We start from the raw sequence: 14,366 nt of genomic DNA on the forward strand, positions 1-14,366 counted from the left end.
TGGTAAGACAACCAGAAAAACTGAAATGTTGGTCAAGCTCAATAAATTCATCATGTTACAACAATTATCTGACTACTATTTTAATTCAAATGGATTAACAAACAGACATTAACATGAATACACAGACACTCACACACATATCCGCACGCACACATTTATATATATACACACAGGCACTCAGTGCATAACTAAATTCACAATGAGCAACTACATTTGCTGCTATGAAGAACACAGGAGTGGTCCTCTACGTGCACACCACAGCGTGCGTTAAACACTGACGTTTTTGTACTGCGGGAGTTTGGCAACGGCCTTACACTGAAGCCTTCTGGACCCTGACTGACTGACCTATGGACTCACTCACTGGTTAATGGAGACACTATTGCAATACACACTTAAAATAAAACACAGCACTTGATTGGTTGTGTAACCAGATGTTACCAGTGAGAAACTTTGTATTATAACTGTGTCCACTGTTCTTCAACAAAGTCACTCACCAGATTGTTCATGGTAACGCTCCTCACATATCACTGTGTTGCTCTGAGCGAGTGAGTGGGCTCCCAGGGCCTGTGTGCATGTGTGTGCTGTCGGGGATTGCAGTGCATGCACTTTGAAAGACAACGTGTTATTATGAAAGTCTATCTGAGTGATGTAGGTGACTTTTTACCGGCTGAAATCTCCCTGTACTCTATTAAACAGGTCTTGACGCTGCAGCTAATTGGACTATACTATTCGGAGGCAGCAGGCAGGACCAAGTGTCTATAACGTGTCTAATTTAATCAATTTTAAATAATAATGACCATTGTAATAAAAATGTGCAAAATTTATCACAATCATATTTTTTTCCCTTCTTTTCTTTGGGAGGGCGGTTGGCCAGCTACACCTGTATATGTTCCACGCACAAAGGAGCCGATACCGGTTCTGCTGATGGGTTGATGCTCTTCTACGGCACACAACAAACCTTCTTGCTCCTACACGTTTGGCCGTTCTATCCTGGAGGAGCTAGATTATCTCTGCTACCTGATAGGACTTCAGGGACCGCCTAATGCTACAGGTAGTGACAAGGACACTAGCAGAGCATGAAACTTCAGAAGATTCAGTCAGGAAGGATGAGGAGAGAGCGAAGGCCAGCACATATAAAACTGTTCCCTTTGTGTTGTTGTCTTGCTTGTGCCTCTTTATTGCACTTGTTGTCACTTTCATTTGCACAAAAACCGGTGAAATTCATTCACAATCACTTGGGCTTCCTAAATGGAAAGGTTGATGAATCTGAAGTCCAACTGACTTGGTGTTTTACTGTGACATTAAGATTAAGATTAAGATGCATTTATTAGTCCCAAACACATGTACAGACATGCAAAGGCACACTCATGCAGGTGGGGAAATTTAATCTCTGCTTTTAACCCATCTGGTGCAGGACACAGAGCAGTGAGCGACCATGTATGGCGCTCGGGAGCAGATGTTGGGGGAGTAAGGTGCCTTGCTCAGGGGCACTAGACAGGGTAGGGAGACTCTTGGATTTTTGGACAGATCAATCCAGGTTCTTCTTTTGTTGTCTCTCCGTGGAGGCGAACCAGAGACCTTCTCTGCCCATAGTCCAAGTTTCTGCCACTAGACCACCGCCTCTCCACGGTGTTCCCTTATCATTTAGAGCTGTGTATTTATCAGGTTGCCTTGGTTCAGATTGTTCTAAATGATACGTATGTGATGCTAACATAAATAATAATATGCTTCAGGGACATCTTGCATTTCTTAACCCCCCAACAGTTCAACCTCTGTCCCCAGCAGAATAATGGACTCATGAACATGGAGACACTCCCACGTGCTGTTACACTGGCGCTCCACATTCAGCCAATGACAGAGAGGGAACGGCACATACCGCTTTACATGTAACGTGTTCATATACAGCCTGGCCGTCAACGCCTGTATTCATTTGAACGAACAAATCTCGTGACAATGCCTGAAGTAGCGAAGCCAGCGCCCAAAAAGGGCTCCAAGAAAGCGGTGGCGAAGGCCCCCGGCAAGGGCGGAAAGAAGAGGAGAAAGTCAAGGAAGGAGAGCTACGCCATCTACGTGTACAAGGTGCTGAAGCAGGTCCACCCCGACACTGGGATTTCCTCCAAGGCCATGGGCATCATGAACTCCTTCGTGAGCGACATCTTCGAGCGCATCGCCGGTGAGGCCTCTCGTCTGGCTCATTACAACAAGCGCTCCACCATTACCTCCAGGGAGATTCAGACCGCCGTCCGCCTGCTGCTGCCCGGGGAGCTGGCCAAACACGCCGTGTCTGAGGGCACCAAGGCAGTGACCAAGTACACCAGCTCCAAGTAAACAACTTTGCGGAGACATCAAACCAACGGCTCTTTTAAGAGCCACACACTTTCTCTATGGAGACAAACTGTCCTGACTCTAACGAGATGTTCATCAAAATGGAAACAGCCTCTCTTTACTAATATTGTAACCTTGATGAATTCAATTGAAGAGGATACGCCTATTGAATACATCCTGCATAACCTCTAGAATTGAAAATAGTTTCTTTCAAATCCAATTGCACTTTTCTACTGCAGGACGTGTTGTCCTCTCTCTCAAATCAGTGATCTGCCACATCCTCTTCAGCTGCTATGATATCATTGATAATTTGACCATGGCCCTAATCTCCTGAGGTTAACTTGTGTTGTTGCCGACACATGACTGTGACTTTAAGGTCAGAGGAATCCTTTTTTTTTAAAGCAGTATTATCAATTATCAATCTTGACAAATATACTGTGTGTGCTTACTACTCTGTGAATATTGGGCAACCTTGAGCGAAAAACCAAACCAATGTTATTATTTTTCCCTTAGCCCTCCTGTTGTCCTCAAATTGTAATTATTATAGTTTTAAACAAAAATATATATTGGAAAATTATAACTCAAGTGTACATTTCAAGTGTTTTTATTCCCCCCTGAGGTAATGCATAAATAAGGTATTTTTGAATGGTTCAAATAACATGTTTACATGCTACTATTTACCCACACCAATCTACACAAACACTTTCACATACTGCACATGTGTGTACATTCTGGATACACAGTGTGTTGGTTGACACTAAACCCTTCATTTGTAATATTAATGTGGTTTTGTTAACATATGGACAGGTTGACTGAGAGCTAACACTGATGAGACAAATAGTTTTTCAAAAACAGCAGAGACAATGCAAACTCCACTGAAGCATAAACATATTCTACAAAATAAATGATACAACCTTTTGACTTTTTGTATTAAATGAGAAATGAGTGGGAATAGGACATTGATATGGTTGCCTTGGAAATCAATGTGTGACTGTTGGTAAGATGCATCAATGCAAGTACAATTGCAGTGACAGGGATCAATCCGGGTCTATGTCGTTGGGGTAAACATGTCCTGTTGATGAATGACTGTACGGCAACTGTTACAATTATGTTCAAGGCTGCAAATATTTCACATGTGTATGAGAGCCCCAATCCCTGGGGGACATGTTTTACCAAAGACACATTTTTAAATAACTTATACTGTTTAATAAATGTTTGCACCGAGTAGATGGGTTTCTCAGAAAAGGCTAGGTCATGTCATTTCAAATAAACAGTTTATTTCATTGCACCTCTGGCCATGGTTCCAATTAACAGGTGAAGCGAAAGTAGCAATATTAGCGATGTTTCGTACGTGAACAATTCATTTTGAAAAAAATCCTTACAAGGACGTGGGAGTAACGAGTCCTCTCAAAGAGAGAATCGTTCATGTTCTCCTGGCCGCGCATCGGGACTGTTGCCTAGGCTGATGCAGGTCACGTGAAAAAGGCTCCAAAGACTCGTAACCGGCAGATGAACAAATCATTGAGCTGAAGACACGGTCGGGAGGTGAACGATTCGTTCATCTGCCGGGTACGAGTCTTTGGCTCATTTTCCACGTGACCTGCATAGGCTCAGAAGGGGAAACAGAAAGGATCTGTTTACCTCGTTCACTTTCGCGTGACTAGGTTTAGTAAGACCTGAATGATATTTGTTCACAAGTGATAAATACAGGTTTCGTCATTTCAACTTTTTGTACTTTACTTACAGTTCAGTGCAGCGTAATTGTTTGCCGTGATAATTAAATGCTAATTTGATAATAATTGACCATTTCAAATCATCCAACCTGTCATAATACATTAATTTAATGCAGGAATTCCCGCATTGAAATGAATGAATGACTTGAAAAACGATTTGTTCATTTTACTGAACGAGATGCAAAGAACCAAGTTGGTAAAATGATCCGATCTTCCCATCACTAAGCAATATTAATGATTAGATTAATAGCAGGCCAGGTCTTAGCTTGCATACTTTCCAATGTGTATTATTTGCAGAGCTACTAATGTATATTATTAATGTAAATGTATAATATTTTACTGTCAACTCTCTTATGTAGTATTATGAAATACTAAAAACGTGTTGTAAAACTAAAATGGATAAATGTTTAAATCTATAGACAGATTTGTAATATACTTTGGTTACTTTACATAAAGTAATTGAATTAAGTATAGCCTCAATGGTATTGATATTTACTTTGAACTCTGCAGTCAATTATTCAGTGTGTTATATGTATTGACGGTGCTTAGAAGCGGGGCAGCGGAGGAGTTTTGTCTTGAGTGCAGTGAAGTGGCTCTTAAAAGAGCCGTTGTTATGGCCAGTGGAGGAACAGTGGTTTAAGCTCTCTCTCCGCGGATGCGGCGGGCCAGCTGGATGTCCTTGGGCATGATGGTAACCCTCTTGGCGTGGATGGCGCACAGGTTGGTGTCCTCAAAGAGGCCGACCAGGTAAGCCTCGCTGGCCTCCTGAAGAGCCATGACAGCGGAGCTCTGGAAGCGCAGGTCGGTCTTGAAATCCTGAGCGATTTCTCTCACCAGGCGCTGGAAGGGCAGCTTGCGGATCAGCAGCTCAGTAGATTTCTGGTAGCGACGGATCTCTCTCAGAGCCACGGTACCGGGCCTGTAACGGTGAGGCTTCTTCACGCCGCCGGTAGCCGGGGCGCTCTTACGCGCAGCCTTGGTGGCCAGCTGCTTCCTGGGGGCTTTGCCTCCGGTGGATTTACGAGCGGTCTGCTTGGTTCTTGCCATTTTGTTTCTTGTCTCTGCGATCGGGAGAAAGAGTGGAGCGCTTGACAGACACTCTGCTTATAAACTGCAGAGCCGTGACATGGTGACGCTGCTCCAGATCCCCGGGTCCTGATCGGTGATAGGCTCCTCCTGAGGTACTCGCTGCTTAATGGACAAAAGTGCAGGCCGTCCTCCGCTGCTCTGCCTGAGGCTTCTATTGTGGTTGGTCTGGCATGAATCGTCCCGCTCGATCCATGGATATATAAACGAGGGTTCGAGCTGTTCACCGCAGTTTCTTCTGGCGTGTCTTAGGGAATCAATCTAGTTCCATTATGTCTGGTAGAGGTAAAACCGGCGGAAAGGCCAGGGCGAAGGCAAAGACTCGCTCTTCCCGCGCCGGGCTCCAGTTCCCCGTCGGTCGTGTTCACAGGCTGCTGCGTAAAGGCAACTACGCACATCGCGTTGGTGCCGGCGCCCCCGTCTACCTGGCGGCTGTGCTGGAGTACCTCACCGCTGAGATCCTGGAGCTGGCTGGAAACGCCGCCCGCGACAACAAGAAGAGCCGTATCATCCCCCGCCACCTGCAGCTGGCCGTCCGCAACGACGAGGAGCTCAACAAACTCCTGGGCGGAGTGACCATCGCTCAGGGCGGCGTGCTGCCCAACATCCAGGCTGTTCTTCTGCCCAAGAAGACCGAGAAGGCCCCAAAGTCCAAGTAAAGCAAAGCTGCTGGAAACCACCGACACAAAGGCTCTTTTAAGAGCCACACACTCACCTCCAAAGAGCAGAACTCCTCATATCACCCATCGACTTAAAGTACACGCAAAAGTCTTTTTTAGATAAGATTCAACTTTATCGTCCTTGCACAGTACAAGTGCTTATTAAAAACTAAACGCAGTTTAGCATAAAACCAGAAGTGCAAAAAAGGCGGTCACAGTGCAGAGTGCATATTTTAAGTGAAGTGAAATTTGTAAATACATAAGACATATACAGTGGGAAATGTATATGGAATAGTGCAGTATTAAGAGGTATAAGAACGATGAATACACTACGAGCAAGATACATGTATATATAAATATGAATACACTATTGGATGCATTAAAGATACACACTTCAAATTGCAGTACGTCTAAGGTACATGGCTCCTTGGCATACATCTCTCATGATGGACGGTATGAATCCAAAAACAACACATATTATCTTGCTAATGAAATAGAAACTAGTGTGGGTAGAATAAATTTAATGCAACATTCACCCTCTTTACATTTGTCATTGTGCAAATCTAGGGTGAGAAGTAAACATATCTATTCCTTACACATTTTACAAACTATTATATGATAGTAATGTAGTCCTAAACAATCACTCTGGTACCTTTGCTTAATCTGTAACATGAGCTTTGAAAAGTTAGGTGCCGTGTGTCCGGTCACATGTTGGATTACAGACGTGTTTCACATGAATCTCGTGTTCATTCAAAACATTGACCAAGTCCTCTGTTGTAATAAAGTGCCCCAGTACACATGACAGTGATCCAGCATACACAACTTCAGGACCATTGAAGTGGAGCAGCTAAATGGAAATTAGCCATCATTATTATTATTGTATACTTCCCTCCTGTGATTCTTCTGGTGTGACAGTGATGAGGCTGTCCTGAACGACACTGCATGGAGCTCTGTCCAAGGGGTGAATGGTTTGGACTCCTCCATTAAACGTTTTGACCACTGACGTTCACTCTTGTTCCCCAGAGGAGCGTGATGTTGATCAATTCAACCAGAAGCTCCACTTCTTTTCTGAGCTTTCAACCACTTCTCAGGGTCTTCTTCACTGAACTCAAATAGCTTTGGCCTTATCAGGTGAGCTAATGTTTAATGCTGGTCATGAGATGACCCATGGGCCAGTCATTGATCAGTCAGAAAAATAATCAGGCAGAAAAAAATAGGCTCTGTGTGAATGTATCTATGCTCTAAATGGCCGTGTGTGTATATGAATGCATGTCTGGGGATATGTCGGTCTGTGTATTCATGTTAATGTCTGTTTGTTAATCTATTTGTATTAAGACACAAGACAGACCATTTTAGCAACATGATGGATTTACTTTGCTTGACCATAGATGTGTTGGTTCTGGTGTTATTACCATTCTCTCCATGTGCTTGAGTGACAGGTGGATTGAGTAATGTCGACAACACTTGCTTCATTTGTGGTCACACCATTTTTTTTGTTATAGTTATCTAGATACAGTCATCTAATTTTTCACCTACGTGTGTTTCTGCACAGACTTGAAGCGTAAAGTGGCTGCGCTCTGCTCCACAACAACCTCTGGGCATCAAACTGTTGAAGTGCAGCACCTTAACAAAACAAACATCACTGTCCATGGACCTGAAACAAGATTAAAAAACATATTATTTTACTCTGAAAAAATGATCTTAGTGTTCTAATCATAAATCTGAGAAAAGCCTCACCTGGAAAAACTCTCTACTCCCTCTGTTGGTGTTGCAGTGTCTGATGACAGTTCCTCAATACTTTAGTTTAATGACAGCCACTGATCAAGTTGATGCAGCTACAGAGCTCATTTGTATGACTCAAACAAGCAGGTGCAAAAAAAGAGGAGAAGCTGAGCGACTGGAAAACAAAGCTTCTGACAGGACATGGAGGAGAGTTTGTCTGGTAGTGGACGTTGTTCCGGTTCACATCATTTGGAGAGCAGCTTCATCTGTTGGCTGCCTGATGATACTACAGTACATATTCATATATATATGATGTGAAGTTGGAATTGTCATTTTCCTAAGCAGCAGTCACTTACATATTTAGCAAGGAAAGACACGAGGAAACTACTATAACTCTAACAACAAAGGCACACTATTTAAGAAGTATGGTTAATGAAATAAAGTGGATATCGCTGAACATCATATTACATGATGTATGTGTGTCAGTAGTAGTCTGCCTCTCCTTCACTCAGAGTCTAGAGCTATGTGTTATATTATTTGATGTGAACTAACTTCTAAATCTTAACATTGAACAAAAGACTTGACTCCCTTTAGTTAAGAACTCGGTCTCTCATATATTTATGGCCAGTGGTGATGATTTATGAGGAAACAGCTCTTTGTGCAAAGATGTGTGTGGCTCTTAAAAGAGCCTTTTACCAGGATGGACATGTTTCACTGTGAGTACAGCTCACTTCTTCTTGGCTGCGGTCTTCTTCGCTTTGGGTTTGGCGACCTTCTTCGCGGGGGCTTTCTTGGCAGCAGGGGCCTTTTTCACCACCTTCTTGGGGCTCTTCGCCACTTTCTTGGGGCTCTTCGCCACCTTCTTGGGGCTCTTGGTGGGCGTCTTGGCCGCTGCTGGTTTGGTCACCTTCTTCGGGGACTTTTTAGCGGCTGCTGGCTTCTTGGCTGCCGCCGACTTGGGCTTTTTAGCCACTGCGGGTTTCTTGGCGGCGGGCTTCTTCGCTTTGGGAGCGGCCTTCTTCACCGGCTTCTGGACCTTGGTCTCCACCTTCTTGCTCATCTTGAACGAGCCGGTGGCCCCGGTTCCCTTGGTCTGGACCAGGGTCCCACTGACCACCAGCTTCTTGATGGTGGTGTTGACGCGGGAATTGTTCTTCTCCACATCGTAGCCTCCGGCAGCCAGAGCCTTCTTGAGGGCGGACACTGACGCGCCACTGCGCTCCTTGGACGCGGACACGGCCTTCACGATGAGCTCACTGACACTAGGGCCGGCGGTCTTCGGTTTCACGACCTTCTTCTTGGCCGCTTTAACCTTGGCGGCGGCTGGCGCGGGAGCTGGAGCGACTTCTGCCATATTTCTCTTTGCGTATAGATCAACGACGAACTATCGGAGCGAGTTACCGGACTGATGGAGAGTCCCGATCGGGAGGCGGTACTTGAACACACCATGAGAACCGTGGAGACTCAGTCGAGCCGTGGCTCCCGTGTGCAGTGTGAACGCCGAGACACTTGTGTTTTCTCTCCACTGATAAACGAGTAAAAACTCAGCGGGTGAGCGGTGCTGGAGGCTGACAGTGAGGAAGCAGGTAGCGGACTTATTTGTCTTCATATTGAAGTCATGAAGAGCTCTGATACTCTCTGCATTTGGTCGGTGGAGCCTCCAAACACGACCCGTTCATCGCGGTGAGCAGCGCTGCTCAGCGGCTTTTCCCACTAGTTTCTCTCCTAAAATGAGTTCCAAAGCACCACAGCTCCACCAAAACCCGTTTCCTAGCTGCTCCACATGTTCACTCGGAGACACCTCGTGAAAACAAGCACCTGCTGATGATCTCTTTTTGATAAAATCAAGTAATTGTGCAGGTAGCAAACACACAGCTGATGGCCGAGGCTCCTGGTGAAGTTGAGCCAGACTTCCTATCAGAGCCGTGAACGTTTCATTCTGAGGATGCTGGAGAGTCAGTAGCGGTACAGTTCATATCCATGTTGAATTTGTCAATATTCACCTCAAGCAATGGTCCACTTAATATTGTGGCACTTTTCTCTCATTTAACACCAAAAGTTAACAGGCTACATCATTTATTTTCCAGAAAATGTTTAAGCTGTAAATGAATTTGAGAATTTTTCTACTTAGTAAATACCACCTTTTGCTCATCATATTAACACTGGGATACATGTTTCTGTATGTTTTGATCATTATTATTTTTGTAAAAAGATCATTTCAACATGACAAACGTTTCTGAAAAACGATTTGACCCGTGTGTGAGAAATCTCTGTAAACCTGTCAATAGGTTACCTATTGATCAATAGATCAATTCTTCTCACATTTGTATGGCCAATAACACATTCCTATTACAAAAGAAGGCCTTAGTGTCAACAAACACTTTCACATACTGCACACGTGTGTACATTTGTGATAAACACAGTGTTTGTTGTGTAAATTGTAGCCTTGTAAACATTTCATTTTATCCATTCAAACAGACTTTATTTACATATTACTTTATATAAAAACACCATAACACACAATACTTTAAATGCCAACAATGATTGCCCCCGTCCCCCCCAGCATAACAAAAATAGCAGTGTTGTTGTTGATCTCATAGTTTTTAACTCATGAATCAAAGGTACGAAAGCAAAGACAAATTTGAGAGATGGTCCCTCTGCCCAGAGGTTAGTTGAGCTTGTTAAGATGCATTTATTAGTCCTAAACACATGCACAGACATGCAGAGGCACACTCATGCAGGGAGGGAAAATTAACCTCTGCTTTTAACCCATCTGGTGCAGGACACACAGAGCAGTGAGCGACCATGTACGGCGCTCGGGGAGCAAATGTTGAGGGAGTAAGGTGCCTTGCTCAGGGGCACTAGACAGGGTACGGAGAATCCTCTGGATTTTTTTGACAGATAAATATCGGTTCGTCTTTTTGTGGTTTCTCCGTGGAGACGAACCAGAGACGAACCAGAGACCTTTTCTGCCCATAGTCCAAGTTTCTGCCTCTAGTGTCACCGCCTCTGTAAGACTGAAATCTGTATTATCCATGTGTGCGTGTCTGTGAAGCTGGCAATGAAAGTCAACTTTAAACAAAATGCCGTTTGTTAGACAGGGGCAGTTTGGGAAGAATATGTGTGGGAAATGTGTAGCCCTCACATAGTGACTTTTAGTAACCTTTGCTGCTTGGTGTTAATCTGGAAGCTGGTTAAAATGAGTGTGCTTCACATCGCTGTTCAAACTTGCAGCTGTCTGATAAGGCCTGTTTTGGGAACTTTGAATCTGCGACATTCATTACGCTGTCGTCGTTGTTGACGGACAGCTACGGGTAGCGGGGGTTTGAAAATACAATGTTAAGGAGACCCCCACGAAAACCATGACCATTTCATCCAATGTCCTTATCTGCAAATCAAACCAGATGAATATAGGAAAACAGAATCCAGCCGTATGTCAGGTTGTAATCAACAACACTTTCAAGCATACATGAGGTGCTTTTAAAGATGGTCAGTATCCAATGTTGCCAAATGAAAGGGCAACATAGTCACGCTGTCACCCCGGACTTATACTACATGTTCATGTCCATAACACTGTCAAAAACAGTGCCAGACAAGCATCAAGTGCTTACACTGCTGGACACTTAACCAACACGTTTGGTTGGGGATTGTGTTTTAGATAAAAAGCTATTTAAGTAATCAACAAATAAACAAACCATACTTGGTCACTTAGGTTACAATTTTTATTCTAATAATGTTATGGAGGGTTTTAATAGCTGGGGTCAAAAGGACTCAAAAGATAAACAATTTAAATGTGAGGATGACAGGAGGGCTAAGGGAGAGATTGTGAGCTGAGTCTTTGTGTGACCACTGTTTTGCTCAATATCCATACATTGACTAAGTACTTCCACAATCAGTCCTAATGATACTCTTATTTCTAACCAAGCCTTTTTCACAGGCACTATTCCTACTTGATGGAAACGTGCTACAGTCCTACGGCTACTCAAAACTGATAAAGTGTCAGACTTTAATATCTACCGTCCTACATCCAAACCTGTGGAGGCGCTAGCGCACCATAGACTTAAGCGGCCATGATAAGCCACGGAGGAAGAAGATGCCCGCCTGCCTTTGTCTTCTATCAGGTCCTCAGTCAGCCTATGAATGGCTGTGGTTCCGCGGAGCGGGGCATTGACTAGATCTCATCTTACTGAAGAAAGATGTCTGGACGAGGAAAGGGAGGAAAAGGCCTCGGTAAAGGAGGCGCAAAGCGTCACCGCAAAGTTCTCCGTGATAACATCCAGGGAATTACCAAGCCCGCCATCCGCCGCCTGGCTCGCCGTGGCGGAGTGAAGCGTATCTCCGGTCTGATCTACGAGGAGACCCGCGGCGTGTTGAAGGTTTTCCTTGAGAACGTGATCCGCGATGCTGTCACCTACACCGAGCACGCCAAGAGGAAGACCGTCACCGCCATGGACGTGGTGTATGCTCTGAAGAGACAGGGTCGCACTCTGTACGGCTTCGGCGGATAAACTTACTTTCCAACAGGCCAACAACACAACGGCTCTTTTAAGAGCCACACACTTCGACAAAGAGAGCTCATATCCTCTGCTTATCAACAATAACTTGTTATCCGAGTAGATGTCTTACATTGTCAAGATTCTGAAGTTATTTCATGACAAAACATCAAATAATAACATTATAAATCGTAGTTTCCTCTTTAATTCCAAATTTGTAAGTGCCACTTGAAAAACAGTTTGTTCATACTGTTATTTATATATACATGTGTCGATATACTGTAGTAACAGCAGGCAGCCGGCAGACTGAGCTGCTCTCCAGATACCGGAACAACGTCCACTACCAGTTGAACTCTCTTACATGTCTGGTCAGAAGCTTTGTTTTCCAGTAGCTCAGCTTCTCTCGTTTTATTGCAGCTTCTTGTCTGTTCTGAGTTTGGAAAATGAGCTATGGAGCTGCATACACTTGATCAGTTGAACATTAAGTTGAGTAAAAAACTGTTTAAATCTGTTTTCAGGAACAGGGACAGAGCTGTTTGATTAGGTGCTGCACCTGATCAGTTTTTTGCTTTGAATGGATGTTGAGGCGCAGAGCGCAGCCGCTTTACGCTTCAAGTCTGTGTAGAAACCCACATAGTTGAAAAACGAGTAACCCCCTGTATCTACATAACTATGACATCAACAACAATCTGGCCACAAATTAAGGTAGTTACATTATTCATTCCATCTTTCACTCAAGCATGTGGAGAGAGTGGTAAGACAACCAGAAAAACTGAAATGTTGGTCAAGCTCAATAAATTCATCATGTTACAACAATTATCTGACTACTATTTTAATTCAAATGGATTAACAAACAGACATTAACATGAATACACAGACACTCACACACATATCCGCACGCACACATTTATATATATACACACAGGCACTCAGTGCATAACTAAATTCACAATGAGCAACTACATTTGCTGCTATGAAGAACACAGGAGTGGTCCTCTACGTGCACACCACAGCGTGCGTTAAACACTGACGTTTTTGTACTGCGGGAGTTTGGCAACGGCCTTACACTGAAGCCTTCTGGACCCTGACTGACTGACCTATGGACTCACTCACTGGTTAATGGAGACACTATTGCAATACACACTCAAAATAAAACACAGCACTTGATTGGTTGTGTAACCAGATGTTACCAGTGAGAAACTTTGTATTATAACTGTGTCCACTGTTCTTCAACAAAGTCACTCACCAGATTGTTCATGGTAACGCTCCTCACATATCACTGTGTTGCTCTGAGCGAGTGAGTGGGCTCCCAGGGCCTGTGTGCATGTGTGTGCTGTCGGGGATTGCAGTGCATGCACTTTGAAAGACAACGTGTTATTATGAAAGTCTATCTGAGTGATGTAGGTGACTTTTTACCGGCTGAAATCTCCCTGTACTCTATTAAACAGGTCTTGACGCTGCAGCTAATTGGACTATACTATTCGGAGGCAGCAGGCAGGACCAAGTGTCTATAACGTGTCTAATTTAATCAATTTTAAATAATAATGACCATTGTAATAAAAATGTGCAAAATTTATCACAATCATATTTTTTTCCCTTCTTTTCTTTGGGAGGGCGGTTGGCCAGCTACACCTGTATATGTTCCACGCACAAAGGAGCCGATACCGGTTCTGCTGATGGGTTGATGCTCTTCTACGGCACACAACAAACCTTCTTGCTCCTACACGTTTGGACGTTCTATCCTGGAGGAGCTAGATTATCTCTGCTACCTGATAGGACTTCAGGGACCGCCTAATGCTACAGGTAGTGACAAGGACACTAGCAGAGCATGAAACTTCAGAAGATTCAGTCAGGAAGGATGAGGAGAGAGCGAAGGCCAGCACATATAAAACTGTTCCCTTTGTGTTGTTGTCTTGCTTGTGCCTCTTTATTGCACTTGTTGTCACTTTCATTTGCACAAAAACCGGTGAAATTCATTCACAATCACTTGGGCTTCCTAAATGGAAAGGTTGATGAATCTGAAGTCCAACTGACTTGGTGTTTTACTGTGACATTAAGATTAAGATTAAGATGCATTTATTAGTCCCAAACACATGTACAGACATGCAAAGGCACACTCATGCAGGTGGGGAAATTTAATCTCTGCTTTTAACCCATCTGGTGCAGGACACAGAGCAGTGAGCGACCATGTATGGCGCTCGGGAGCAGATGTTGGGGGAGTAAGGTGCCTTGCTCAGGGGCACTAGACAGGGTAGGGAGACTCTTGGATTTTTGGACAGATCAATCCAGGTTCTTCTTTTGTTGTCTCTCCGTGGAGGCGAACCAGAGACCTTCTCTGCCCATAGTCC

General features: G+C 44.0%; 3 protein-coding genes across 3 annotated transcripts; 2 read left to right on the forward strand and 1 right to left on the reverse strand.

Annotated features, from left to right (window-relative positions):
- Nucleotides 1-1,953: 1,953 nt before the first annotated feature.
- On the forward strand, nucleotides 1,954-3,055 carry LOC133962469 (histone H2B-like). Its single transcript, XM_062398086.1, has one exon. The coding sequence runs from the start codon at nucleotides 1,954-1,956 to the stop codon at nucleotides 2,326-2,328; it is 375 nt and encodes a 124-aa protein (XP_062254070.1). The 3' UTR covers nucleotides 2,329-3,055.
- Nucleotides 3,056-4,552: 1,497 nt separating this feature from the next.
- On the reverse strand, nucleotides 4,553-5,110 carry LOC133962467 (histone H3). Its single transcript, XM_062398084.1, has one exon. The coding sequence runs from the start codon at nucleotides 5,103-5,105 to the stop codon at nucleotides 4,695-4,697; it is 411 nt and encodes a 136-aa protein (XP_062254068.1). The 5' UTR covers nucleotides 5,106-5,110; the 3' UTR covers nucleotides 4,553-4,694.
- Nucleotides 5,111-5,410: 300 nt separating this feature from the next.
- On the forward strand, nucleotides 5,411-5,803 carry LOC133962296 (histone H2A-like). The gene has a single exon (XM_062397841.1). It carries the CDS (start codon nucleotides 5,417-5,419, stop codon nucleotides 5,801-5,803), a length of 387 nt encoding a protein of 128 aa, XP_062253825.1. The 5' UTR covers nucleotides 5,411-5,416.
- The last annotated feature ends 8,563 nt before the right edge of the window (nucleotides 5,804-14,366 follow it).

The sequence above is a fragment of the Platichthys flesus genome, chromosome 10 (assembly GCF_949316205.1).
Source record: "Platichthys flesus chromosome 10, fPlaFle2.1, whole genome shotgun sequence".
Lineage (NCBI taxonomy): Eukaryota > Metazoa > Chordata > Actinopteri > Pleuronectiformes > Pleuronectidae > Platichthys > Platichthys flesus.

What these genes read in the sequence shown, in the direction of transcription:
- LOC133962469 (XM_062398086.1), top strand. Translation starts at nt 1,954, where the DNA reads ATGCCTGAAGTAGCGAAGCCAGCGCCCAAAAAGGGCTCCAAGAAAGCG.
- LOC133962467 (XM_062398084.1), bottom strand. Translation starts at nt 5,105, where the DNA reads ATGGCAAGAACCAAGCAGACCGCTCGTAAATCCACCGGAGGCAAAGCC.
- LOC133962296 (XM_062397841.1), top strand. Translation starts at nt 5,417, where the DNA reads ATGTCTGGTAGAGGTAAAACCGGCGGAAAGGCCAGGGCGAAGGCAAAG.